Source organism: Arthroderma uncinatum (genome assembly GCF_011692745.1).
Source record: "Arthroderma uncinatum strain CBS 119779 chromosome Unknown scaffold4, whole genome shotgun sequence".
NCBI classification, from domain to species: domain Eukaryota; kingdom Fungi; phylum Ascomycota; class Eurotiomycetes; order Onygenales; family Arthrodermataceae; genus Arthroderma; species Arthroderma uncinatum.
Window position 1 is genome coordinate 3,049,582 of NW_022983866.1, and position 26,833 is coordinate 3,076,414.

General features: G+C 47.4%; 7 protein-coding genes across 7 annotated transcripts; 2 read left to right on the forward strand and 5 right to left on the reverse strand.

The window, feature by feature from the left end:
- Positions 1–615: 615 nt before the first annotated feature.
- GIQ15_06282 (uncharacterized protein) lies at positions 616–8,539 on the reverse strand (the record flags this gene model as incomplete). Its single annotated transcript, XM_033553699.1, has 6 exons — positions 616–1,142; positions 1,209–1,906; positions 1,957–2,098; positions 2,216–7,156; positions 7,217–7,864; positions 7,915–8,539. 6 exons carry the CDS (start codon positions 8,537–8,539, stop codon positions 616–618), a joined length of 7,581 nt encoding a protein of 2,526 aa, XP_033404843.1.
- A 1,320-nt stretch (positions 8,540–9,859) lies between these two features.
- GIQ15_06283 (uncharacterized protein) lies at positions 9,860–11,589 on the forward strand (the record flags this gene model as incomplete). The annotated part of the gene is made up of 5 exons (XM_033553700.1): positions 9,860–10,011; positions 10,088–10,466; positions 10,532–10,609; positions 10,693–11,271; positions 11,338–11,589. 5 exons carry the CDS (start codon positions 9,860–9,862, stop codon positions 11,587–11,589), a joined length of 1,440 nt encoding a protein of 479 aa, XP_033404844.1.
- Positions 11,590–12,000: 411 nt separating this feature from the next.
- On the reverse strand, positions 12,001–13,669 carry GIQ15_06284 (aminoacylase 1-like protein 2; the record flags this gene model as incomplete). Its single annotated transcript, XM_033553701.1, has 3 exons — positions 12,001–12,739; positions 12,812–13,181; positions 13,651–13,669. 3 exons carry the CDS (start codon positions 13,667–13,669, stop codon positions 12,001–12,003), a joined length of 1,128 nt encoding a protein of 375 aa, XP_033404845.1.
- A 1,140-nt stretch (positions 13,670–14,809) lies between these two features.
- On the reverse strand, positions 14,810–15,802 carry GIQ15_06285 (uncharacterized protein; the record flags this gene model as incomplete). The annotated part of the gene is made up of 1 exon (XM_033553702.1): positions 14,810–15,802. One exon carries the CDS (start codon positions 15,800–15,802, stop codon positions 14,810–14,812), a length of 993 nt encoding a protein of 330 aa, XP_033404846.1.
- Positions 15,803–17,310: 1,508 nt separating this feature from the next.
- On the forward strand, positions 17,311–19,009 carry GIQ15_06286 (uncharacterized protein; the record flags this gene model as incomplete). Its single annotated transcript, XM_033553703.1, has 5 exons — positions 17,311–18,237; positions 18,298–18,419; positions 18,478–18,761; positions 18,832–18,933; positions 19,002–19,009. 5 exons carry the CDS (start codon positions 17,311–17,313, stop codon positions 19,007–19,009), a joined length of 1,443 nt encoding a protein of 480 aa, XP_033404847.1.
- A 531-nt stretch (positions 19,010–19,540) lies between these two features.
- GIQ15_06287 (uncharacterized protein) lies at positions 19,541–22,474 on the reverse strand (the record flags this gene model as incomplete). Its single annotated transcript, XM_033553704.1, has 3 exons — positions 19,541–22,018; positions 22,075–22,229; positions 22,297–22,474. The coding sequence occupies 3 exons, from the start codon at positions 22,472–22,474 to the stop codon at positions 19,541–19,543; spliced, it is 2,811 nt and encodes a 936-aa protein (XP_033404848.1).
- A 1,992-nt stretch (positions 22,475–24,466) lies between these two features.
- Positions 24,467–25,831, reverse strand: GIQ15_06288 (uncharacterized protein; the record flags this gene model as incomplete). The annotated part of the gene is made up of 5 exons (XM_033553705.1): positions 24,467–24,920; positions 24,987–25,366; positions 25,441–25,511; positions 25,592–25,619; positions 25,682–25,831. The coding sequence occupies 5 exons, from the start codon at positions 25,829–25,831 to the stop codon at positions 24,467–24,469; spliced, it is 1,083 nt and encodes a 360-aa protein (XP_033404849.1).
- Between the last annotated feature and the right edge of the window lie 1,002 nt (positions 25,832–26,833).

A 26,833-nucleotide genomic window follows, 5' to 3' on the forward strand; every position in this document is an offset into this window, starting at 1 on the left:
GGCCTTTTATCTGGATATAGCAAGCCTTGGGAGGATATCTAGCTATACTAACAATTCTATAAATATTTCCCAAGGGAACGAACAGCAATATTGAATTTGCTTCTATAAGCCTTGTGTGGCAACCATTCATTTTTAGTTTATAGAAGGGTAGGTAGTATGGAATGGGGCGAAGTACTTCCAAGATTGGATCTCGTCGTGCCAAAACCATCACTCGAGCGGTTCTTTTTTTGGCTCTTCTTTTATTCGTTATTTTTGCTTCGCTATCCTTATGTTTGTTATCCACGCGACTTATATATTTCACATACTCGGTATAGCTGCAGCGATGGATATATATTAATTCTGAATACAGACTAAGCTATATACCTCCTGCTCTTGAAATCGCATAAGCAACGCGTAAACACTGGTAAGAAAAGCAGGCACCATAATTGATTGGAAATTTTCCCTTGGCTAACGGGTTTTATTGATTTCGTTGAATTATCTCAAGCTTAGCACAACCTAGACATGATGAAGGAGAGCCGGAGGAACTAGTATCAATGATGACCTGGAGGTGATAATATTCCGTATCCTGTAAAAAGAATATCGAGCCTGTCTCTATTCTTTGGTCATGGCTGCACCTCATACTGCCCCTGCGCCTTCCCCGACTTTGGCCTCTGCCCCTTCCCTCTTCACAATATTCTCCTCCTGGTTTAGTCCGTCGAGTTTGGGGGTATCTAGCTGTTCGAGATTTGGAGATTCGGGCCATGAAAATGACGGAGTCTCACTTCCTTCACTGGGCGTATTGGACGATATCGTCTTGTGCGTAGACATGCCAAGAGCCATAGATACTGTGCTCTGGGGCATCTCTGGCTTTTTTGATGGAGGTGGTGAGGGACCAGAGAGGGCAGGGCCTTCCTTCTCCAGTGTAGCCCAATCGAACATAGAGCTGGGAATGTTTTCCACAGCATGGTTGACCAAGTCAGAAATTGAACTGCCTCCAAGAATCTTCAAAACTGGAATATCGACATCAATCTCCTCCATAAACCACGAGCGAAGCATGACTGCGACTAGCGAGTCTATTCCTTGCTCGACAAGGGCAACTGTCAAATTGGTAGGATCTGATTCCGGCACTTGAAGGATTTTCCTGAGGTTCGCCACGAATGCGTCTGTTTAATTCGTTAGAGCCAAGTTTTGGAACATTTGCTTGTGGGTGGTTAGGCTTCTGTGCTTACCTTGGATAACTGTACACACTTGCTCCCTACTCTTTGCAGTTTCTAACTGGGCCCTCACGCTTTCTGCTCCATTAGCACTGCCAGATCCCGAGCCCTTGTCCTGGTCGACTTTATAATGACAGAATTTCACGTCTCTGACGTGGGCCTGTGGGATATCAAGCTTTGCCGGGACATAGTTGACACCTGCAATGAGCTCAGCTGCTTCAGGGGACCCTGGCTGGCCAGAGAGGATGGCTTCTGCGAACAGAGTGCAGAACGCCTGCTCTGAAACGTTTCTATACCCTAGACGATTGAAGTTTTCATAGTCAAAATTCCCTGGTTGAGCAGCGTACCCAACGCCATACACGGCAGGGATAGCCATAACTGAACCAGGAACTCCTCTATTCCTGCGTTGGTACATGAGCGAGGTCATAAATGTGTTGGCTGCGGAGTAGTTACTCTGGCCACTAAATCCAATCGCAGAAGCAATCGACGAGGTGACAACAAAGAAATCTAGCGCAGTGTTATAGAAGAGTTCGTCTAGGAGCTGGGTGCCTTTGACTTTCGGCTCTATAACATGGCAAAATCTCTCGTATGACATGTTCTCAAAAACGCTATCTTGTAGAACCATTGCGCCATTGATAACTCCTGTAATAGCCGGCATAGTGCGAGTAATTTCCTTATAACAGGCACGGAGTGACTTGCGACATGTAATATCCCTATAGTGTATTAGCCTGGAGCATGATTAGTAGGTAGTAACTAGACTTACAATGTCATAATCCTGACGGTCGCACCTCGCTGAGCCATCGACTCAATGAATCTCGAATCGACCCTGGGAGTTCTACTGGCCAAAACAATGTGCTGGGCGCCGTGGGCTACCATCCACTGGCAGAGGGACTGGCCTAGTTCACCTGTCAACCCAGCAAGTAGGTACGATCTGTTGGCTCTAAAAAGAATTCCTGAATCGATGGGTTGTATTTTGACAGTGACAGATTCAGCTGTCCAATCAACGACTGTGAGGGGCCTACCGAATGCAGAATGACCAGCTATTTCTGACAGTGGGATGGTGGCTTGAACTAAATCTGCATTAACAATTTCCTCTGAGGTTGAAGACCCAACAGCTTGGTTGATGATGAAGGGTATATCATCTGCTGCCACACTGGTAGTGATGGATGGCTCATTGCTGAAGAGATTATGATCGTCAAGATGCATGCAGCTTGGGGGGAGGCATTCCGATATGATATCGCGTACAGTATCTGACTCAAAGCCTTTTGAGAGATGAGCAAACACGAGTGCAGATGGAGGAAGTCGACGCTTAATGTTGTGTATCGAAGAGTTGGGATGAATATAGATTGAGTCATGTTCATCCGTATACCGCTGACTCGATGTGAAAACAATTTTGACACCCTTGGTAGACGCCTTGGCTTTGAGCGCAGACTTCAGTGGAGCGTCTGCATCGTTTACAATAAAAACCCCTTGCTTTGTAGACATGCTCAGAATCTGCTCTGCCACAATATGAGCGGCTGTAAATATAAGTAGCGACGGTGGGGTATAAGTCTTAATCAAATCCTCGACTTGCATGCACCATCGTAAAGGGACAACTGCAGATGAGGTAGTGCAATCAGATAAGGCGATGATGGGGTTGGAAGAAGCTAGATCCAAGCCGTACGATAGCCTGAGAAAGCCAGCGCTGCCCACTCTTAGACACTGTAGTAGCGAGTATGTAGTGCAAATAGTAATGGATTGTGCCATTACATGGGTAGCAGGGCGGAGGGGTGATATCTCCTGGATATCAAACAAGCCGTTAATACTGACAAGCTGTAATGCATCTAATTTCATGTTGACCTCTTTGAGGATATCTCGGTGATGGGAGTTATATCTTTTGTTCTTTTCCTCATTGGGTAGAACCCTTGGGATTAGATGATGTCCATCATGGACGATAACTTCAGGCTCCGCGGACCAGAGGAGATCATTAGTCCCATCGTCCCATAATCTGAGAAGGAAATGTCTGATCAGTGCTTCCGAAAGCATGACCGCGGTTGAATGGTTGACACTTTCAATGTCAAAGAGCTGTAGGTTGATATTGGGGTTCTCATTCTTGACGGTACGTCCAATCCCAACCATCATGTATGAGTATGGCTCATATTCTTTGGAGCCACGGGACACCCAAAGGAGAGTCCCGGCAGTATTAAATAGGGACTGAAGGCTGGTGAACTTCGAAGCAGTAAGGTTCTTCATGAAGGGCTCGTCTAAGTCAGTCAGGCTAAGAACGGTAAGCCCGGGGGTTAGAGCAAGCTCCGAGGCCATCAATTCCTGAACAGTTTCAAAGACCATCACGCTCTTGAACCTTCCTGAGATAGACTTTGCAATATTCTCTGCAAGTTCGTAGACAGAGTGAGTTACGCCACCAATAATAGCGGCATTCTGCAGATTAATCCCAGGGGCTGCCTCCAGAGGGTTCCGCAATATGGTGACTTTCTGATCAATAGCTTGCGACACAAATACTGAGACAGGAAGGGTTGCGCTAATATCCGGTGTGGTAGTGTCGATACCAGAAAACCCAGTTGAACGGAGTACTGAATCCCACTGGTCCAGAGTCAAGGAAGGACCCCAAGGCCGGCCAGCTTCTGCACCAATCCACCAGCCAGGTAGAGTACCCATGGTCATGCCACTAACTAGGATATCAGTGGTTGTGACTTCAATACCAATCAGATACCCACCAGACTTCAACAGTCGACGAACGTTCCTCATGGACTGTGTTATATCAGCAGAAACGTGGAGGACATTGGCTGCTACAACCGTATCGTAATGGCCCTCCTCAAAGCCTTGAACGCTTGGAAGCTGCTCTATATTGAAGGGCTTGTAAATCATGCGCTGCGAATAGTCCTTAAAGCGCTCTTTTGCTTCAGGGAAGAAACCGCTAGAAACATCAGTGAAGGTGTATGTTGAGAACGAAGGCCCTAATTGGGCAAGAATTGGCCCTGCTGAGGCACCTGTTCCGGCACCGATTTCCAAAATATGCATTCGGGGATAACGATGCGCAATCTGGGCCATAATTCGCCCAAGCCAGCGATTGTTAGGGCCGGCTGCTAACCCATCTTCATAGACAGCAAGCATGAGGCCGTCCTGGTTCATATACTCAAGCATACTTGTACCCTCTAAAATCACTTTCACAAGGTGGTCACCAACTATCTCGACGAAGCGGATATCCTTCCGTGATTTATAGCGGCCTATGAGATTGGCGATATCATCACGGGTATCAGAGTTGCGCTCAGGAGACACTCTGGGATAGGCCCCACGAGTTACCATGTCGACCATGTGCTCACACCACCTAAGATAGAACTTGAAATGTGGAAGAACATGCTCTCTTTGTATGGGGGTAATCGCGCTGATAATATTTCGAATGTACCAGTATGAAATCCGCTCTGTGTCCATGTATAACTGGATGTCGGAGCTAGACATCATTTCACCCATGGCTGCGAGCTGCCCATCGGGACTAGCAAGTTTATACTGAAAGTTAGAGAACAGTGGGACATCATCTGCGGCAGACGCTGGCGAGAAGGGTACAATCGATACCCCTTCAAATTGCACTATCGCCTTACTTCCATCTTCAGTGTAGAGATGGACATCTGCAATAACATTCGATGGGGCGACTGTGCGGAGAAACGATTCATACTTCATACTCCTCTGCTTGCCCGAAAACAGAGGACTGAAATAAGGATTAAGGGTAATTGAAGATATGAAGGTTGGGACATGAAGAGACCAGATTTGGCCATCCCCGGGGAAGGACCATGCTGCAAGTGTAGTTTGTAGCCCGGTATCAAGCATTCCAGGGTGGAATAATAAATCGTCTTCCCATTTATGTCCAGACTGATCTTCGATAAGACCAGTAGAATAGTCAGGCTTGCGTTTGATATGTGAGACTCCACGGAATGGGTGGGAGTAATCATGGCCGAGCTTTGTGAGGTTCCTATAGAACTCATCTTTGTTTACTTCAACAAGGTTGAAGGGGTCTGATGTGTAACATGGTAGTATATCCGCGGTTGGGCAACCCAGCTGAGCTGTTAATCGTGCACTTGCGCTCAAAATGGCGGTTACGTCATCGGGCAGGATAGAATGGCAGGTGAATTCCGCGGTGATATCTTCATCAGTTATTTTCACTGAAGTTACGTTGACAATTACCTCAACGCTGGACCCTTCTTCGTTAAAAGAGATTGCGCGTCGGATATCTAGATCGCTGATTTTAAAGCAGCTTACTTCTGACTGCGCGGCGAGGAATCCCATAGCTTCTACAGCCATTGCAACGTAACCTGTAGCGGGGAATACCACCTGACCCTGCAATCTATGCCCAGTAAGCCATGAGATCTCGCTATTTTGCAAAATATTTCTCCACTGAAATTCCCGGGAAGTTGTTGCAGCGGAGCACAAAATACCCAATAGTGGATTAGGAGGCGTTTGGCGATGTTTGTGCTGATTAGAGATACGAGACCCAGTCCAGTAGGATCTTTGCCGGTCGAATGGGTACGCTGGAAGGTTGGAAAGTGACACTCGTGGTTCCTCTATGGTAGAGAGAAGGCGTTCCACGCAGTCGAAGTCCACACTATCGGGTCCCATATGTTTCCAAATAAGCCCGAGAGCCGTCGAGAGGCAATCAACGTCATGTCCATTCCTGGAAAGGACCCCAGTGTAAGGAGGTTTTTGGCCAATTTCTTCAAGTATAGCCGTTGTTGGACCCTTGAGTGCTGGATGCGGGCCGACCTCTATTACCATGTCGAAAGGTCCGGCGTCAGAGACGGCCTGAGTAATAGCACTAGAAAACAATACCATTTTGCACATATTGTCGACCCAGTAACTTTCCGTAAGCGTACCATTCAAAATCTGCTGGCCTGATACGCTGGAGAACCACATGGGCCCAGTTCCGGTATTTTTTTCAACAGTAAAAGCTTTCATGGATTTCAGATATGGGCCGGCGCATGGGGCCATATGCGCTGAATGATAGGCGGTGTCAACCTTAAGTTTACGGGCAAACTTATTATTAGAGTTGAATATTTCAAGAGCCTCATCTATGGCGTCTTCGTCTCCTGAAAGAGTGATACTGGATGTAGAGTTGACCGCTGCTATTTGGATGCGACCATGGAAAGTAGCATGCTGGCAGAACTCGACGGCCTCATCGTATGAGAGGCCTACAGCCATCATTGATCCTCGGACATCCTTATTGGGAGAGCATGCAAGCTTGGTATGAATACCGCGGTAATATGCCACACGAATAGCATCTTTATCGGAGAGAAAACCCGCGGCGTATGCAGCGCCAATCTCACCAGAAGAGTGACCAACTACCGCTTTAAATCGGATGCCAGATGTGCGAAGAATATCTACCAAGATAATTTGGACGGCTAGGCATAGAGGTTGCGAGACGGCTGCGTCAGTAACCCGCGAAATCTCAGGTCCGGCAAGGAGCAGCTTCTTGATAGTCCAGCTTGGGCGGTCCTCCGCAGGAAGGCTCTGTAGAACAGAGTCGAGTTGCGAAATTCTCTCCTGAACCCATGTAGACGAGTTAATCAAATGGGCGCCCATACGAGGCCATTGTGCTCCTTGACCCGTGAAGACACCAAGGATGCTTGGTTGTGTCACGACAGCATAGCGGATTCCGAGTTCTGTCTCCTCTGGGGGACTAGCTGCCAGTGATCCTAACTGTTTAGATAGTTCTTCGGCCGTCCCGGCAACGGAAGCTAGGCGGTAGGGGAGGGTTGAACGTCGTGACTGCAGGGTCCAGGCAAGATCTTGTATATCAACGGCTGGGTTAGCCTTTAAGTAGTCGGCGTACAAGCCTATGGTCCTCTGCAGGGCCGTTTCTGAAGCCGCAGAAAATGTTAATGGTGTGAATAGCCGAACGGCCTTTGGCTTAGTAGTTGACTTGGGGGTGGCCTCGTAGCTTTCAATAATGGCATGGGCATTGGTACCACCAAATCCTAGTCGACGAGTTAGCGGTCGAATATTAGATCACACTGGAAAGCACTTTTCATTCTTACCAAAGCTGTTGATACTAGCCCGTTTGGCCTGACCAGGCGCCACTGTTGGCCAGGGCAGGGCGCTAGTGGGGATGCAGAGGTGCGTATAGAATGGAGCGATCTTCTCGCTTAGCTGGTTGAAGTGTAGGTTGGGTGGAATAGTGCCATTTTTCATGGCCAAAGACGTGCTAATCAAAGAAGCTAGGCCAGCAGAACTTTCAGTATGACCAATTATGGTTTTGATTGAGCCGACAAGGAGCTTTTCTCCATTCTTTACATCGTATCCGTCGGGGAACAAGGCCGTTGAAATTGCCTCTGCTTCCTGGGGGTCACCAGCTGGCGTACCAGTGCCATGAGCATGGAAATACTGGGGTCGATCATCCGGATTGGTGATATCCAGACCGGCTCGTCTATATGTGTTCAAGATAAGCGCTGCCTGTGCACTATTGTTTGGCATAGTGAGGCCTGCAGTGCGGCCATCCTGGTTTACACCAGTTTCTCGAATGAGGCACTCAATTGAGTCGCCATCTGCGAGGGCTTGACTGAGAGTCTTCAGCACGATGGAAGCAACACCTTCGCCACGCGTATAGCCATCAGCTGCCGCATCCCACATTGCGGATCTCCCAGTAGGTGAAAGCATGCGAAGGTTGGACTCCGTAACGTATGGAACTTTTAAACTTTTAGAAATATTCGCCATTGGAGGATGGTTCTTCACGTACCTGGGCTAAGAATCAAATTGGTTCCAGTAGCAATAGCCACTGAAGATTCACCGCTTCGTAGTACTTGTACAGCCTGATGAACTGCGACCAAGCTTGAAGAGCAGGCTGTATCGATTGTCATAGAGGGTCCATGCCAATCGAAGAAGTAGGAGATACGATTCGCGACGATACTTCGTGATAATCCCGTGGCTGTATATGTAGGCAAAGTTTCCATATCGCTTGCAATCATAGAAGACCAATCATCGCACATCATGCCCACGTAAACAGCGGTAGGGGAGCCCCTGAGCCTCTCCATTGGTAGTCCGGCCGCACATAGAGAATCGTACACAGTTTCCATAAGAATGCGTTGCTGCGGATCAATGACATCGCTCTCGACGGGCCGGATGTTAAAGAACGCCGAATCGAACTGAGAAACATCCTCTTCAAGGAAGTAGGATTTGGTGGCATTTGTCGTCCCATGATGAGTGGCTTCGGGGTGATAAAAGGCGTTGACGTTGAAACGACTTGGAGGGACCTCCTTGCAGATATCATGAGGCTCCTTCAGGAGATCCCAAAGCTTTGAGGGGGTATCACAGCCACCTGGGAAGCGGCAAGCACTCCCAATAACTGCAATTGGCTCAGGCATGATGGTATATGGTGACGGTGGAATAGAGTCGTGGTGAGCAGGTCTGATATTGTTTTTCCCTCGCGAATGGCTATTGACAAGAAATGAGCTGGCATTTCCGGGCTATCAGAGAGCGTCCAACTATTTATATACATCATGCCGAAATGGAAGACAGCGGGAAATAAAGTGACGAATATTGCCAGGAGAGGGAGAGTACGATAATAGCGCACGAGTCCCCTCTCCGTATCTCGTTATCACCCGGTCGAGAAGTTAGGCGAGAAATGAGGAATAACCAAAGAGGAATGCGGACGGCAGCATAGAGTCCGGTTAAGCGAGAGAAGACTGGCTTCAGAGACGACTAGTACAAAGAGAAATAACAAACAAAATTGGCTAGACATTAAAGATTAATGTTGGACATATCGTGCGTCTCTCCCGTGCTGTATCGGGAGGCATGTTGTGGTCGAGATATGAAGTATGAACCGGCACCGTCGCGCATCTAGGATCAACAGCCAACATGATGCGCGATTCAGTATACCGCAGGCCCATGGCGACCTAGATAGACTTTATTTAATTCGCGCGGGTGGCTTTGATGCCTCCATCGGCACCAGGAAGAAGCCAGCGACTCGTCTCCAGATCCTAGCATCTGTATGCACATTGGGGTATCATAGTGTACAGTTGGGGTATAACAGTCGACCAGCGCAGGGAGAACAGGTATATAAGATAGATACTTATACACATTGGCCTGGGATGAAGAAAGTGTCAACATATCAAACTCTTACTTTGCCGCTCAAGGAGCGGCGTCGCTTTTTGGCTCAACAGAAAGATACTGCGTCCTGTTGATGTCGTCAGGTCGAGGTGTATATAGTTTAGGTACTCCGTTCCATCCCTGCGGTTAAGGCTGACTAAGCGCCACCACCTCCTATTTCGAGTTTCACAGCATAAACATTACACCAGGACGTCTACGGGCCATGAAAGAAGCGCCATGATGATTGGGGGATCGATGTTGGTTTATGCGAGACATGAGAGATATACTGTGTCTGTGGGGTATGATAGATGATGGCTACGTGGATATACATGGATATCGATGTTTTCTCAAACATGAGGCACAATGTGTGTTGTCCTTTGGCTTAATGGAAATCCGGGGCATACGGATATACAACTGTTAGCTCTTTAGCTGGCTTGTTAGTCTCTGCTCACTTTGTTGAAAGTGCTCACGGCTCACTGCTCTCGCTTTACTCGCTTCTGGTAGCAAGATTTCACGCTTCAAGCTGCTTCTACTGAGCTCTCTCTCTCTCTCTCTCTTCATCTCTATAGAGTCGAATATAGGATAGCTCCTCCTTGATGATGTCCTCTAAACAAGTCACCTCTCTTGAAGTTGAACCCCCTGGCACCGTCGACTGGGATGGCCCTGAGGATCTTGAAAATCCGCTCAACTGGCCTGCACGGGAGGGCTTCGGTCATGTTATCATTGTTGCCGCGCTGTCTATGACTGTGTAAGAAGCTTGGAATGAGGACGACTCAATCCAGCTAACTCTTACTCATGATACCTAGCTAAAGAGTCTTGCATAGGAACATCGCGGCGACAATAGTGGCACCAGGCATCAAGGATGTCGCCCACGACCTCAGAATCACGAGCACCACTCTTGCTACCCTTGCTGTCAGTATATACCTGCTCGGCTTTGCCTTGGGCCCGCTTGTGATATCACCACTCTCGGAAATCTATGGTCGATTGGTCGTCTATCATGTTTGTAATATCGTCTTCGTGGCCTTCGTGGCGGGCTGCGCCTTGAGTAATTCAGCGAGCCAGTTTTTGATCTTCCGCTTTATCTCAGGCTGTGCAGGCGCTGCACCACTTACCATCGGTGGAGGAACTGTTGCCGATGTCATCCCTATCGAGAGGCGTGGGTTGGCGGCCGCGTTGTTTGGCGTCGGTCCTCTCCTTGGCCCTGTGAGTTGAAAGCTAGTTACCCGGCGAGAATAAGACCATGATCTGATTAATATTTACACATATAGGTTATAGGACCTGTAATTGGTGGTTTCGTGGCCGAATATAAAGGATGGAGATGGACCTTTTGGGTTGTTGTCATTCTAGTAAGCCCTTTACCCCCCGACGAAACCGCCTTAACCTCATTCAACTCCCATTTACTCTTCACACAAACTAATTTCCTTCGTAGGGGGGAGCTGCATCCCTCAGCATGTTACTATTTATGCGTGAAACTCACCCAAACACGCTCCTTGAACGCAAGGCTAAACGGCTTCGTTTCGAGACCAATAACCCAAATCTCAAGTCCGTACTCAGTCGTCACCTTACCAGCAAGCAGATTCTCATGGCTGCCTTGATTCGCCCCACAAAGCTGTTGCTGTTCTCCCCCGTGGTTCTGGCCATGTCAGTCTACGTGGCTTTGATATTTGGCATCATGTACTTGTTGTTTGCTACCTTTTCCCTTGTATACAAGGTTCAATATAACTTTAGTACAAGTGTATCAGGTCTGACATATTTGGGGCTGGGCACTGGCGAGATGGTCGGCCTATTTATATTCGGTGTCCTGAGTGATAGGCTTCTGAAAGCTCGCATGGCGGCTGACGGAGTTACCGAGCCCAAGCCGGAGTACAGACTCATCTTAATGATGTGGTTTCCTCCTGCTCTACCCGTCGGGCTATTTATCTATGGCTGGACCGTCTACTATAAAGTGCACTGGATTTTACCGATCTTAGCAACTTCTCTGGTTGGCTTCGGTATATTTTTTGTTATTGTATGTGCTCGAGTATACCGTGCTGACTAGACTTGACATGGAAACTAATCTTCATATTCGGGATAGTTACCATCACAGCTATATATGGTCGATCTATTCGGCTCTGAAGCAGCGGCCTCCGCTTTGGGCGCCAATATCCTTCTCAGGTCGCTGTTTGGAGCGTTTCTACCTCTGGCAGGCTCAAGCATGTATGCGACGTTGAATTATGGTTGGGGAAACACGCTACTCGGATTCATCGCCCTGGTATTTGTCCCAGTGCCCTTTCTTCTATACAAATATGGGGAGTGGCTCCGTACTAGGACAAAAGTCCACCTTTGAACGCCCGGATCTGCACTCCCATATTTGTTAGCCAAATTAGTGCTACCTAGATGAAGATATCGATGATAAAGTTCTAGTCATTCGCAAGGCCGCGCGTTTAGCCAATAGAATTTGTCTGTTCTAACTTGATTTGCTCTTCCCTACAAACGACATATTTGGAGGTAGAGTATCGATGATCCTTTGGTAGGCCGGTAACTGGAATAATGTCACCGGGGCGAGAACATCAAAATCCTGGAGGCTGCTGGGGAGAATTCGTTGCAAGTAATTGATTCTGTCCTTGAGGGTTGCTAGACATATCTACCCTTGACCAAAGTAGTGTGCATTTCAACGGGACTACCTAGGTAGCTACCAGCGCTCTGTCTTCTTTGCTAGAAACATAATAACACCCCGTTGAGTCTCTTATCAAAGGGGTTACTCATTCTCGAAATCTGCAAGCACCCGGCCGTAGAGACTATCGTCGACAAGAAGACTAAACCCAGTTATAGCCATTGCCTTCCCAGCCTTCAATGCCCTGTCATTCGCAATTTGAGTTGCAGCTGCTACCTCAAACCCACGGCTATGCACATTCACATCATCCTTGGTCGGAATTCCGATATGAGCATGAAGAGTAGGAATTACATGAGACACATTTCCTTGGTCAGTCGAGCCCACCATGTGCATCTCCTCCGATACCAGGATCTTCTCGCCTTGTTGGGCCATATTGGCCTGAAACGCGCTGCAGAGAGGCCGATTGACACGGAGGTCAGCATATAGGGGGTCTTCCTCAAGGCTGATCTTGCAGCCGGTGGCCATGGCTCCGGCTTCTAGGCATTTACGCACGCGTTCACCAAGCCGTAGAGTCCCTTCCACAGTCGGGCTCCTGACAGTGTACCCGACTTTTGTGAATTCTGGAATTGCGTTGGTGATCTTCGGCGCTTCCATGATAGCTCCGTGAATCCGCTCATCTGGCTTTATCTGCTGCCGTAGCATGGATACGTTATTGTACGATGCTACCACTGCGTCTAATGCATTAATCCCCTCCCAAGGGTTCGCAGCAGCGTGCGCACTGACTCCTTCGTATGTGCATGTCATAGTATAGCATGCGAGTGAAGTCGCTCCGCCGGAACCAATCGCATTTTGTGTGAGATATCTGGCGTCTGACATCGGGTGTCTAAGATGTGCGGTTTAGATTATGGCTCTATCAGGTATCGGCACCATAGCCTAAAAAATGATATTTACTCACATCATCAAGGATACATCTGGGAGCTCATAAGCGCCAGCATTGAGCAAGTCGATCTTCCCACCGCCGGCTTCCTCAGCTGGAGTTCCGAGTAGCTGCGCTTTGCCTTTGATGCCAAATTTCTTGATGGCATAGGCGAGCGCAATAAAAGCCGTGACACTTGCCGTTGAGATAAGATTATGCCCGCAGGCATGTCCAAGGCCCGGGAGAGCATCATACTCGGCGTTGAAGTTAATGCATCTTCCTGGGCCCTCGCCGGTTAGGACTTCAAAGGCGGTTTCTAGACCGTATGCATGCCGAGTTGGCTGGAATCCCAGTCCTTCCAGGAAGTCACATATGGCATCATGGGCGTGGTGCTCCTTGTAGGCAAGCTCTGGGTGGTCGTGTATCTTAGATCGTGGTTAGGAACTTCCTGGTAACCTTTCCCGCCTCCAGAACGGCATACTCACAGTCTCTGAGATACGAGGTATTTGATTGATTTGGTTGGTCAGGTGGGTCTGGAGCAATCTATGAGATTTCAATCTATCAAGCACTGATCATCTAAATACACGATATTGAGCTCCTATTTATGTTCCTCATACGGCCATGTATCTTGCCATCGCGGAGATGCCAGCTACAGCTGAAACAGGCGTTAAAACGCCGGGCGTAGCATTTGTTCGATGATGGAGAGCTGACACTGATATTTAATGAAACGGCGTAGTTGACTAACGTGTTTCGTACGATCAGGCAGTATTACACCGAATCTCCGTTCAACACAGTCTTATTCAAGACTTGTAGACGGGGCGCGAGCCTAGCGATATACGCATTAACAGCCTCTAACAGTTCTTCACGAGTGTACCGACCAACACGTTTGATAGTCATTTTGGGGGCGCTTGTTGATCACTTGTAGATGATGGACGAAGAGTCAAGGGTAGTTATGATTGCCTTGTTTTGGAGCTTTGGGGCAACGAAAAATGGCCGGAGTGTTGGAACTGACGAAATATCCTTGAACACTGAGACTTCGAGCTCCGTTCGTATTCTAACTCGCTGTAGGCCCTCGCATGGATGATCGGTCCAGGCCAAATCAAGATCTTCCAATATTATGTCAGTCCGGTTAAAAGCAAAACACTCGACATGGTTGTAACATTTAGCCGACATGGTGTGGGGGAATATCGACATTCTCCCCGTATCCCCTATAAAAGCTGCGGCTTAATGGCTAGCTTATATGCCATACGTTATCTATTTAGTGGCTGCTTGGGCGTAGCTGTTGTTGTCACTGTGGCTGGCTGAAGGCTTTCTCAGCGTTCACGGCCCTCAACTCCATCAAAGAAGCCACTTCGTGATAACCCCTCCGTAACTCTCCTATTTCAAAAGTCTAGTTAACTATTGGTCATTACCTATTTCGTCTGCATCGGTGTTGACCTTTTCAATGCAAAGCGATGCGGGTATCTGGCTCGCAGGACTGAATCTATCGCTATTTCCGCCTCCAAATCGTCTTATTAAACACTTATTGCTGGCAATGGTTGCTTGTTTCGCAAGCTCTTAAGCTCGCAGATTAGGTGGGTAGGTTACTCGAAAGTGTTCCGTAGAGCTGGTGACACCCGCATTAAAACGTGGATGGAAGGACATATTTGTCCCCTGTCAAAGGCGCAAATAGTGTGTCGTGACATCCTCACTGTCGGGATCGGGGGGACAACCGCAGTGATGCCTTGCATGCATCAGGGCTGCATCTGGTGCCACAGCAGGAGTTAAGCGGCTAAAATAGGTGACAGGGACAACCCCGTATCTGCAGGTCAATGAGATTGATAGATGCCACATGTTTGTCATACATAGATATCTCTAAGATCGTGTATTGGATATGCACTGCGTGTATAGAGGTAATGTGTAACTTAAGGGCTACCTATACTGTAGCATGAGCATTATATACAACTTTCGATGCCTATATCTGGGAGTAGGCGCATCCCTAGCTATGCCACGAACGGAGTTATGTAATATTGATATGATGCAGTGCTGTAAACCATATCAATAGACGACTCTTGTCAGTGGTAAAGCATAAAGACAAACCATCCATAGATTCCATAGCCGGAACGTGGCCCTATCCTGGGAGACGCTGCGTAGGGCTAGTGATCTCCCTGCGACAGTGAGCCCCAGGGAAACGACGAGTGTCCACGTTATAGGAGACGAGCTCCAGTACCAAGGGCAAAATATGCACCAGAACGTCATCGGAACCGCAATAGACCACCGTGCAGGCCCATCGCCGACAACCAAGGGAAGTGACTTGCGGCCGTGGAGACAATCACCCGCCTGGTCGTACATATCCTGTGTCTGGACGGTTGTGAAAACGACAGTCCCGATTATCAACAGCCATTTGATCGTCGATTCGTTCGAAGCTACCTGCTGGCCACCAAGCGCCACTTCCAAGGGGGCGGATATATGGCAGACAAACCCGCAGCCGTTGATGAAGTTTCTCGTTATCCAAGAGGCATCGGCGCCTCCAAAGTTATTGTACCATATCCCAAGTACGACCAGCCCAATACATTGTCTAAGTCCGCCAATTTGAAGACTTGTTAGGATAGCAAGGGGGTAAAAGACAAGCATTAGATTGAATGCCTGCTGCGGGGTCATCCTTTTCGCGGGCAGGGTGCGCCACGGCTTATTGAGGGTGTCTTCGGCAATTGACTCCGGTCGCCTTTGGTTGTCAATAGCAAACGGTAGTAGATTTATCCACGACCATAGCAGCATTAGGGGGGCACGCTGAATTAACTCCTGCCATGTGGGTGCCGGATGTATATCGAAGGACGGTGAGATATATGCAGTGAAGAAGCCAAAGGCAAAGCTGGGGGCGATGATGGTCTTGATGTCACTGAACGTGAAAAGCCATATAGAGTATATACGATATGATATAGATGGTGAGGAGGCGTATGAGGTAGAACCGGCGGACGTCGACGACGGGGCCCAAAAGGGTGGCTTGCGGATGAGCTTTTTCCTAAATATATGTGCTGTGGGTGAAATCATGGTGAGTTCACGGTATCAGGACGAAAGACAGTCAAAATTCATGAAGCGGAGAGAAGAATTCCAGGGATCTCAAACGCGAACAGCTTTGAACCGTATATATAGAGCGCGTGGCAGCTCAGTCACTAACATCCCGCAGCACAAAGCAGGAATTATTAGCTAGTATAAGCCAGGAGTATCGGCAAACGAGTTCCATATTTGTTAGCAGTAGTATATACTTTGTAAATACTATAGCTATGTTAATACTATACGCCAAGGGGAGCATCTATCCATATTAAGGGATATGGAGGTTGCCTTGGCCCACATAACGGTAATGTATATGCCCAGTTGGGCTCTTCTTCTTCGCCTTCGTCTTCTTCTGCTTCTCCCTCCTCTCCTCTTCCTCTGCCAAAAAGGCTCTGATATCGGACCAGAACGGACGTCCATCGAGGCTGATACGCCACACGTGGGAAAAGAGGCGAAGGAGGGGATGCCATGGCTATTCGGAAGGCTCTCCGGGGATGGTGAGCGTTGAATAACGCGCATTTAAGTCTCAGCCAGAGTAGCAATCAACACCTCTAGTGCTTGGTCATGCTATCAAACATTGCCGCCTCGACCAGCCCCAGAACGCCAAAAGAGACCAGAAAGGCCAATTGGAGCATGGTGTCTACAAATGAGGGTATGGGCTCCAGGGGACAAGCCGAGCATAACTCGACGCGTGAAGAAAGAATATACGGTATTTTCCGTGTAGAGGCTTTGCCGCTCACTCCGTGGATAAGTAATAAGCCACTATTCCATGCTGCCGTCCTTGATATTGCCATCATCATCACCATAGTCATCGCCGCCGCCGCCGCCGTCGTCGTCGCCATGGCTTGTCGTCGTTTGATGATCGCAACCTTCGTCGCTTAGTTACAGATACAAAAATTGCGTAAAATACTACAGGGCAGTACAAGTCAAAGATACTGGAAATACCGGCTCCCGCCAGCGCTGGGACAAACTCTAAAAAGCGTAACTTTATATTTACTTCTGCAGAACAACCGAGTATCTGGAACTTCAGGAACTTCAGGGACTCCCGCGTTTGTGGCAATGTACCCACGCACCTACCGTTCGGTATCAATGATCTGCACTGGCTCTGTTTGCATACCGAGCTGGCGCTGAAGACCGGTGAAACCCCCACGTACCTGAAGAGAAGGAAAATAAAAATGTTCTGCTCTGTGGTTGGCGTAACTTGGTCAATAGTGAGAAGAACATTCCTTATTCTATTGCAGAATACGAAGTGAAGACTATTGTTTGTCACCTTTTGGCTTAAATGGCCCGTGTTATCAACGCCCTGGCTGCTCCAGCCCGTCATAGCTCTAAAAGAGGAAGGAGAAGGAACCGAAGGCCAATATCTCAGCCTCCCTGAATTGGCGACGGAGCATAGGCCTCGGGCAAGGACCATGATCGACTTTCAGGGGCACGGGTAACTATAAACGCAATCCCAGCGCCGCGAGCTAGATATCGGCAACACTAGCGCTTTGCGGTCGAGAGACATGTCCCTGTCAAGTCAGTGTGTTGCTGCCGGTGCAGCAGGCCTCATTGCACACCATGCCATCTTCAAGGAAGGGGAATGGCATATGAAGGCCCCCGTCTTGACGAAATACTACTTTTCAATAATCGTTGCGGTAATACTAGGAGAGGTAATTTATGATGCATACCGTGATATCCCAATCGCATGGCGAGGTGCCATCCTTCTTGTCACATTTACCGTTTCACTCTTCAGCAGCATCATATTTTATCGCATATTTTTACATCGAGACAGACATTTCCCGGGGCCTTTTCTTGCTGGGGTGACAAAGCTATGGCATACTTTCCATAGTATTAGTGCACAGAATCACCTCGTGCTCGAGAAATTGCATCGACAGTACGGCGATTTTGTTCGAACGGGGCCAGCTGAGATCACCATATTCCACCCCGAGGCAATCGCAAAATTTGATGGACCAGGAAACAAGTGCTCCAAGTCAGTATGGTATGACTTTTTATTACCACATGTCGGCGTCAACACTATTCGCAACAAGCCCTTTCATGACCAGCGACGCAGGATATGGACCAAGGGACTTTCTACGAACGAGATAGGAATATATGAGAGCCGCATTGCCTCGCAGGTCAAGGAACTAGATGAAATCATCTCAGATATGGCAACTCGACAAGAGCCTGTGGACTTTTTAAAGTACTCTTACTTTTTTTCTTTTGATGTTATGGGGCTATTTGTGTTTTCTCGATCATTCGACATGCTGCATAAAAACGAATGGCACTACAGCATTTCTATGATGCGAAAAGCTATGAAGTTTCTTGGACCAGTCTCATCTGTCCCATGGCTCGGCCAGATTGGGTTGAAGCTGTTAAAGGGCTACTGGGTTATAAAGGATTGGCATGCCATGATTAAATGGTGTGAGAACCGTATGGCGGAATACGTCCAGGTACGATATCCATATTGCTCATATATTAGACTTTTCTAACTATCTTGCTGGGAGATACAGAAAGACCAAACAACACATGATATTGCTAGCTGGCTGGTGGCCGATTCAAAAAAGAGGAATGCAGTGGAAGAAGACCATCACCTCCTTACAGGCGATTCAATTGTTGCAATCATAGCTGGAAGGTAATTTCGACCTACGTCCTTTATATCGTGACGTGACTCGGTTTAATTTTCATTATAGTGACACGGTGGCACCTACAATGGTATTCCTCTTTTACGAGCTACTACGACATCCTGAACAAGTGGAAAAACTTTACCAGGAGCTCAAAACAGTCGACGTTATGGATACAAGGGTTCTCCAGGGCCTTCCGCATCTCAATGCGGTTATCAAAGAGACGCTACGACTACACCCTGCAGTGCCAACTGGCGGGTACCGCGACACTCCCCCCGAAGGTATGGCGATTGGCGGCACTTTTATTCCAGGTAACACGACCATGGTAGCCCCTCGCTATGTTTTGCATCGATGTAAGTTATTTCTGTTACTCGTTCGTTTGTATAGACATTCAATGATGCGATAGTGTTGACAAAACAATAGTGGAATCGTGTTACATTCATGCGGGTAAATGGATACCCGAGAGATGGACCACTTCGCCTGAGCTGGTTAAGGATACAAGATCTTTCCTCCCATTCTCACAAGGTACGTGCATTGTCTCTTGTCATTTTATGACGGTAACTCTACCATGATATTTTGACCTATACTAACAGGATACTGATTCACAGGTAGATACACATGCCTTGGGAAAGATCTAGCTCTAACTGAACTACGCTTGGTAACTGCGCAGCTTATATTCAAATATCATATTCGTACGGCACCAGGGGCAGATCCTAGCTGTGTTGTGCAGAATATGAGGGACCAATTCACAGCTACACCTGGAAATCTACATCTAATATTCGAACATCGCAATAAAGCCGTTTGATATTTGATAGGGAAATGATAGCCAAAATAAAAAAGCTAATCGAACAAGCGAAAATTAAAAAGAGCACTAGGATAATATGACCTTTCAATCTAGGCACATTAATTACATCTTGGCTGTGTTTTGCATATATAATGCTACTCAAGGCCTGCTTTACGAAGGCACAATAGGGCGAAAATATCATTCTTGTACATATATACGTATTTTGCAGAAAGCACACCGTGCATACATAATAAACGAACGTAGTTTAATGCGGTAACAAGGAGACTCAGAGTAACAGTATACATCAAATGGATGATTTCACGAGAAACGGCAGACGTGAGTTCAAAATTATAGTCCCCACTGTTCACACCACAGAGCAATCATTTTCTTGTCAACACCCCCCAACTTTTGAGACATAGCCATGCTGGCACTACAAGCTTTGTCTGTGTTAAATTTAGGCTGAAAAGCATATCCGGCTGTAATAGTTTCCGCAAGGAGCTGAAAGAAGGGTAAATTTTTTAGTGATATGTCGGCGTCACGTTCTGACATCGTTTTGAGTGCTGCTGATAAGATCTGGATCCATTCAATAAGGCCGGCCTGTTTAACCGCGGGGCCAAGGCGGCCTTGTAAAGTTTCCACAAAATCAGCAAAGGGAGTTAGATTGGGGTTTACAATGTTGAAGACTTGGAGTAACTGCTCGCTTTGTTGGGACTTCCATGGCCTTTTGATATGGCTCTGTAGTTGAGGTGCTAGTGGAATTTGATTCAGAGATATTTCGCAGATAATTTCAGCCATAGTATCAACCGGAATCCAATCAATCGCAGGAAGGTCGTTAGGTATTAAGCTGATAGACTTAGAAATCATGGCCAGGGTTGGGAGCCATTCATCTATCGGCCAACTACCCGCAATGGTAGAAGTTGTCGGGCCAGCCACTTGCCCAAGACGCAGGATAGTAACCGGGATATTTAGTTTTTTAGATGCAATGGTTAATATCCGCTCTGCGACATGCTTAGATTGTCCGTAGCCTAATGGAGAGGCAACATCCCACGATGGAGCGGGTTCTTCAGTGACAGGCACACCAGGAAATATTCTACCCCAATCTTGAACAGACGATGTGGATGATATAAATACCACTCGAGGGGATTGTTTGGCTCGCGCAGAGACATCAACAAGGACGCGGACGCTGCGTATTAGCTCGTCCTTGTATGAATCCAACGTCCATCCAAAGTTTACCTTCCATGAATTATGGATGATAACGTCGGCGCCGTCAAGGGCTACTACCGTATCCTCAGGAGAGAGGCCAAAATTCGATTCCCCGACTTTCGAATTGTAAAAATGTAGACGGGGATCATCAACATCAAATTTTGGTCCTGTCTCAGATATGAGGCAACGAAGGCGTTCTCTTCCATTTTCGCCCCTATTTAAGCAGTGAACACTACCCACATGACTGGACTGGAGTAAAAACTTGACGATATTAGGGCCCAATCTGCCGCGTGGTCCGATTAAGACTATGGAAAGCTTCTTTTCTGGTATTCCCTTTGGCGGTGGGAGACTAGAGGCAAATTCTTCCACAATATTTTGCATCGCGCCGATGGCGGGATATTCACTGGCTGGTTGCTGTTTGCACGGTTGGGTCGTAGAGGACATAATGGCATTGGCTAGTTCGTTTATAGAAGGGTTTGTGTATACCATTCGAAGTGAAATGTCAGGAACATTAGCATGTACTCTTCTTGACAAGCCAGACTTTAGTTTTCGACAGAGTTCGACAACTCTTAGGGAATCCACACCCATAGCAAATATATTATCGCTATCGTCGAGCTTGACGTTGGGGCAAATTTTTCCAAGCGTTGAGCGGATATATTCTTTCACCATCTCGGTAGAGATTATTTGTAGAGTCCCGTTATGGTTGTCCTTAGATTCTTCTTCCGAATACGCCTGATCAATACCATCGCGATATAGAGCCTCGGTCGACCGCCTCACAATAGTCCCTTTGGGGGCTCGGATAAAGGGAGCGCCGGGTCTGGCAACAATTATCCTCGAGCGGCTTATCACTCCATAGGATGGGGCGATAGAGTTAGCCTCACAAACTGCGGGCCAAATTCGATCAATCAAATCGTTCGCTAGGATTTCGTGCGATCTGGGTTCGATGATGAGCAGAGGTTCTGGCCTCCCAGTTCCGACAATGAGAGCCCCAGCCACCAAAGGGTCACCTTGAATAAGAGTTTCCATCTCAAGGGGTCGTAATTTGTGACTACTAGAGAGAACGATCATATCATCAATGCGGGAATGAAAGCGCAATAGGCTCGGGTTTGAGGGGTGCCGCGTAAAGAGATCTCCCGTCCGCCATGTCTTGACATCAGGGAAATTGTGCGAAACAGACCGGTGCGAATGGAATTTTGCATCATGATGCAACACCATTTCATAGAGGCCATCTTCAATATGTTGCATGTCACACTCCTCGTACGGATTCGGCTCGAGATATTCCCATTGGCCAGGCAGTGGAATAAGCATTTGAACCTGGCCTAGCTCCAACGATCCATACATTTGGCAAACATCTGTGACTTTACTCAATGCGTTGCCGACGTTAGACGACAATGGGCCACCTCCATACAAAACAAACTTTAACCCTTTGGCTTGCTCCAATGCCTCGGGTTCCGCAACCCACTGTTGAATTATGAACGGTGGGACATAAAATCCTCGGAGATGCTGCTGTTTCATTATTTCCGATAGTAGAAAGCCGCTTGGAGGGGTCATGGCCGGCCCCATCACAACTGTAGCCGTTTTAGAAAATGTTGGAAGGATGATATAGGCTTGTACACCAGCCATCTTCGCATAGTTAGTATCTTCGATTATTCAAGTTTCAATAGCTGTGATGAACATACGTGGTATGGGGGGAAGCAAGAGTAGAAGCGACCTGAATCCTCAAAGTTGAACTGTGCAGCGTTCTGTGCCCTTCGTCCTTCTGGCACTGGCATGTAGGTATCATTATCCGTGACAGAAAACGTTCCATGTGTCATGTACACAAGTTTCGGGTCCCCTGGATATAGATCAGCTCACAATACTCTAAGTAACGACAATGATGCATATGAGGTTAAGTTACACACCAGTTGACCCAGAAGAATGCAGTATGAGACAGTGGTCATTTTTAATATCATCATATGATACCGTGGATGGGTATGGCGAAGCGCCTGAAGTTGTATCTAAAACTTCAGCTAGAGGGAGTACTTTCCAAGTTTCAAGAGCTGGAATTTCATCGTCCAGCTTCTGTGCCATTGGTGCCATTTCATGCGCGAATAGTAGTATCTGGCAGCCAGATCTGTGAAGCATGCTGACATTCTGTGATTGGGTATTCCGAGGGGATATAAAGAGCACCTAAAGAAAAGCAACGAAGATAGTAAATCAGTATATTTTATGCACCACGCGAATAGCAACTAATTGTGACGGATCCAAAAATGTTGTACCTTCCGACGGCATTTTATAGAGGCGAAAAATAAAATCGAGTATCTCAAATCCGAAGGTCCCACGTATGATATGATTGTCGACTTTCCGGCCATATCATCAACCCGCCCAATGGTAGCATCCAGCCATCTGGCAGTGTTGTTCACGGATGCGGCCATGTTTTCCATACTGATATCGCGAAATCCATCGGCGAGGTCGTTGGATCTAGGAATGGAGGCGAAGACCCTTCGCGGCTCCGTTTTTGCGTAGTAATCGACTGCTTCAGTCAACAAACGTTTTCCTCTATCACGCTCCCCTCCACCTTGGGATATAGCGCGGCTGCTACCCTTAACACGGGTGCCAGTTACCCCATTTGCACCATTCGCTGGCATTGAACTCTTTTGCGCCGTACATGTCATAGCTGCGCACACAGAGGAGTATTATCTTAGGTTTGTCAGGTTAGAAAAAGAACATATATCTAAGATGCCAGGTTAGAGATTGTAGCTTGGTGAAGTGCTCCTTTTATAGATAATCTATAGCTAGAGCGCCGGCGGTTATGCTACAAGCTCGGGAATCCGTCACTCTGGGCTGTAGCGACGACGTACAGCCACTCTGGAGCATATAACTAGTCCCGGCTTGATGGAAACGCCATTTTTCTTTCTTTTTTCATTTCTTTCTTTTTTTTTTTGCAAGGTACCTCGTAGAATTATCGGCCAGCTTGCCATTTTGCTACTCTCCAAAGAAATTGCCATTGGATATGGCTCCTCAAACATGGAGAGCACCCTGTACTTCGTAACCTGTATTGAGTGAGTCTCTAAATCGACGATGATGGCTGAATATCCCATTTCATGCCAGGTCCTGGAGGTGCAGACACCACAGCCCTTGCCGAGTCATGCGCATATCAGACAGCCAAGCTGGTATGTGGCAAAGCCACGGAGAAGCCTACAAAAGCCTTCCTGCAGCCTGTTGGATGGAGTACCTCAGCTCCTCAGCTCGACGTGGGGAACAGGCCCAATGTCTGTACGGAGTAATGGATGTGTCGATGTTCGTGAAGTGGACTGAGACTTTGGCGCTCAACGGGCTTGCAGTGATGAGTAAGCAGGGTGAAAATAAGGCTATGCACTAGTAACTATGGTATTGAAAATTACGATATACCTCCTGTTACCGTACCAAATTGATCGTCGAGGTTACGTAATATTGCGTATCGCCGTGACATGGTATCTTGCCCGAGTGCCAGGGGGTATCAGGGGGTGGGATATACGGATATAGATATCGCCATTAGTTATGGCTTGCATGCGCTTATACGCCATTCTACTGCATAGCTCATGGGTTGCTGGACCAGAGGGCGGGTTCTGTCTCAAGTAGTACCAATGTGTTTGTAGGGACTATACCAATTCATAGATATCTCCTACCCCTATAATTCTAAATAGGAATGACATGCCCTGATGTGAGACGTGTACACTGGAATCGAGCATATCGCCACATTTAGTATGTCAATGGAGTTCGACAAGTATATCCATGTCAAGATTAACTGATGACGGAATGTTGGCTAACATTAAAAAAACGTATTATCCTTTTGTGAGTACGGTAGCTCATGTAGTTCCCTGCCAAAAACAGCCCGACCATTACTATGAACAACAACAAGCTGACGGTACAAAAACACCGCGGCCCTCTACCAGATGATTATTTTATTGAGATTGAAATACTTATAGTTAAGCAAATTCGAACTGGCCTCCAGCCAACGGAAACTATGTTCCACAATTAGGTAGACGACATGACAAAAAAGTTATATACACTAGACAAAGAAAGGACATTAGCATATCATGAGGCTGGCCTTTACGTTGGCGAATAGAAGATATTGATAGACCGGTCAACGGTAATCTGTTCGTCAGGAAGCCCTTTTTCAAGTGAGCTGTCGTCCAGTGGGCCATTTCCATTCTCTCGACTATAAGCTTGAGGAGTCACCGGTTTAATGCCGTAGGGATCAGGGTCATGCGGATGCAATGGTTTCTGCGATCCTCGTGAACTTCTAGATCCTCTCTCACCGCTGCCAGGATACTGACTTGGTCGGGCGGTGTTTTCCCAAGTCTTTGCAGCAGGCTTGCGATCAGATTTTAAGCCCGGGATGTACTTGGCTGCAAGAGGCCGATAGAAGGGGAGGCATGCGTTAATTGTTCCTAATTCGACTTCGAGACCGCCGAAATTTGCATCATTGATAACGCTGAAAGAGAAATCCTGAACTGATAGTTTCAGGAGAGCGTATATTCGAAGAGCAGAGAATATACAAACACTAACTTGGGAATCAGTACGACTGGTCAAAGGACTAATATAATGCACAGATTGCCGGGTAACTTACATCAAGCCGAGGGCGAATATACCACAGAGCGCCAATCTCTTGCTCTTGGTCATTTGCAGGTTCCAGAGAACGGGTATTGGGAGGAGGTATATGGACACGTCGACTACCAGGTTGGTCACAGCAACACCCAGGTATGCCTTCTTTGAATCACCGCACGTTCCCTGAGTTTGGAATTTGTCCCAGGTATACCTGAATGGGCGGCATAGCAAGAATGGCTCCAATATCGTAGCAATGAAAAGAGCGATGACAATCACACTTTCAATATAAACAGCTACTCGCATTGACTTTTTGGAGCCAAAGACCTTGTGGTAGAAGGATAGAATAGAAAGCTTTAGGAACGTCGTCGCTAGCGACCATACAACCGGTGCTGCAACAAACAGCTAGACGATACCAAGTTAGCATACACTTGTTGAACAATCCTGGGAATTAATTGAGATAATGTATATAACCATACCTTCAATAGCGCTACTAGCTGGGCAGGTGTTGCCTCGGTAGCATGAAGACCTGCACCGCCTATTGCGGCCACTGTATAGTTGAACAAAGATTAGCATCTAACCACCTTACCCTCGAAGGGGCATGCTAAAGGTAGAGCTCACTTAATATACCAACAATTGTGGTAGCAACCGTAAAAATCTATTTAACAATCAATATCCTCAGTGACTCGGGTGCGAGGAGATATCGTCGGGCGACCATACCAATCCGAGAACCACGAAATAATCACTCAGATAGTATTTCCTGCCAATAACTCGGATAGCATAGAATCTTAGGGCAACGGCACAGGTGGCGAGGACGGTGAACACCGTGTTGATGGCTATGAGGGAGATCCCACCTCTTGGGAGGACCATCTTGGGCAACTTGGTGCGAAAGTTCACCTTGAGCTGTTGAAGTAGAAATAATAGTGAGAGGATGAGAACAAGGCAGTAACAGGCAATCTGCACCCCTATAGTCTCCTAAACAACGAAGATTGAGTAGTCTGTCCTATCAAAGCACAAGGCAGAAAGGGAGCCGAACATTTCTGTTCGTCTCTATATTGCTAGAATCGTTTCTTGTTTGGGAATAATCAAGACTGCAGTGCAGAACACTCCTTATTTATAGCAAAAAGATAGTATCTCATTCTCTTTCTCAAAGAAAAGTAGTATTCGAAGCAGGAAATGCTATCTCTAGCACCATATATATCGTGTCGGAGTCTTGGTCACAAGCCATGACCATGTTCAATCACGGTTCATCACAACTCAACCCATAGATGAAGAGTAAAGGATGATACTCTTGATTTGGGTTTAGATTTTTTGCCTTTTCTTTTCTCCAGACAAAGAGAGTTATTCCCCGCGGCTTCAAGGTATCTGCTACTCGTGGCGCGAGGCATAAATCAGGGCGGGAAAGGGTCCTTTGTACAAAGGGAAACAGGATTTTAATAGCATCACAGCTTTCGCTAAGCACTGGTTGCAGCGGACAGAGCCCACGACGGACACTAGGCCCGCCCTCGAAGATCAGACTCTATCCTCATAGTATCGAGCTCGAGTATTGGGTCAAGTGTAAGGCGACAGAAGAGTAACTTCACCCTGACGCCAGTAGCATGGAGAATTTCAGCAGCCGTCAGGGGCGCAAGGGTCGAGCAGTCAAGGGGCCGACATGGAGCCATCATAGATAGGGGATCTCGCTGCTCGAAACCTGGTCTCGTTCATCGTAGAACAGATCAGATCACTGGCTGATATCAAAAGGCTGGAAAGTGGTTAGCTTCTGACCATAAACCGCATTCTTTGTCTTCCACTTACCTTTTCACTTAAAATAACCACAAGGTTAGACTTCTGAATTGACGAAGGGATGAACTCTACGAGGTGGCTGATTCT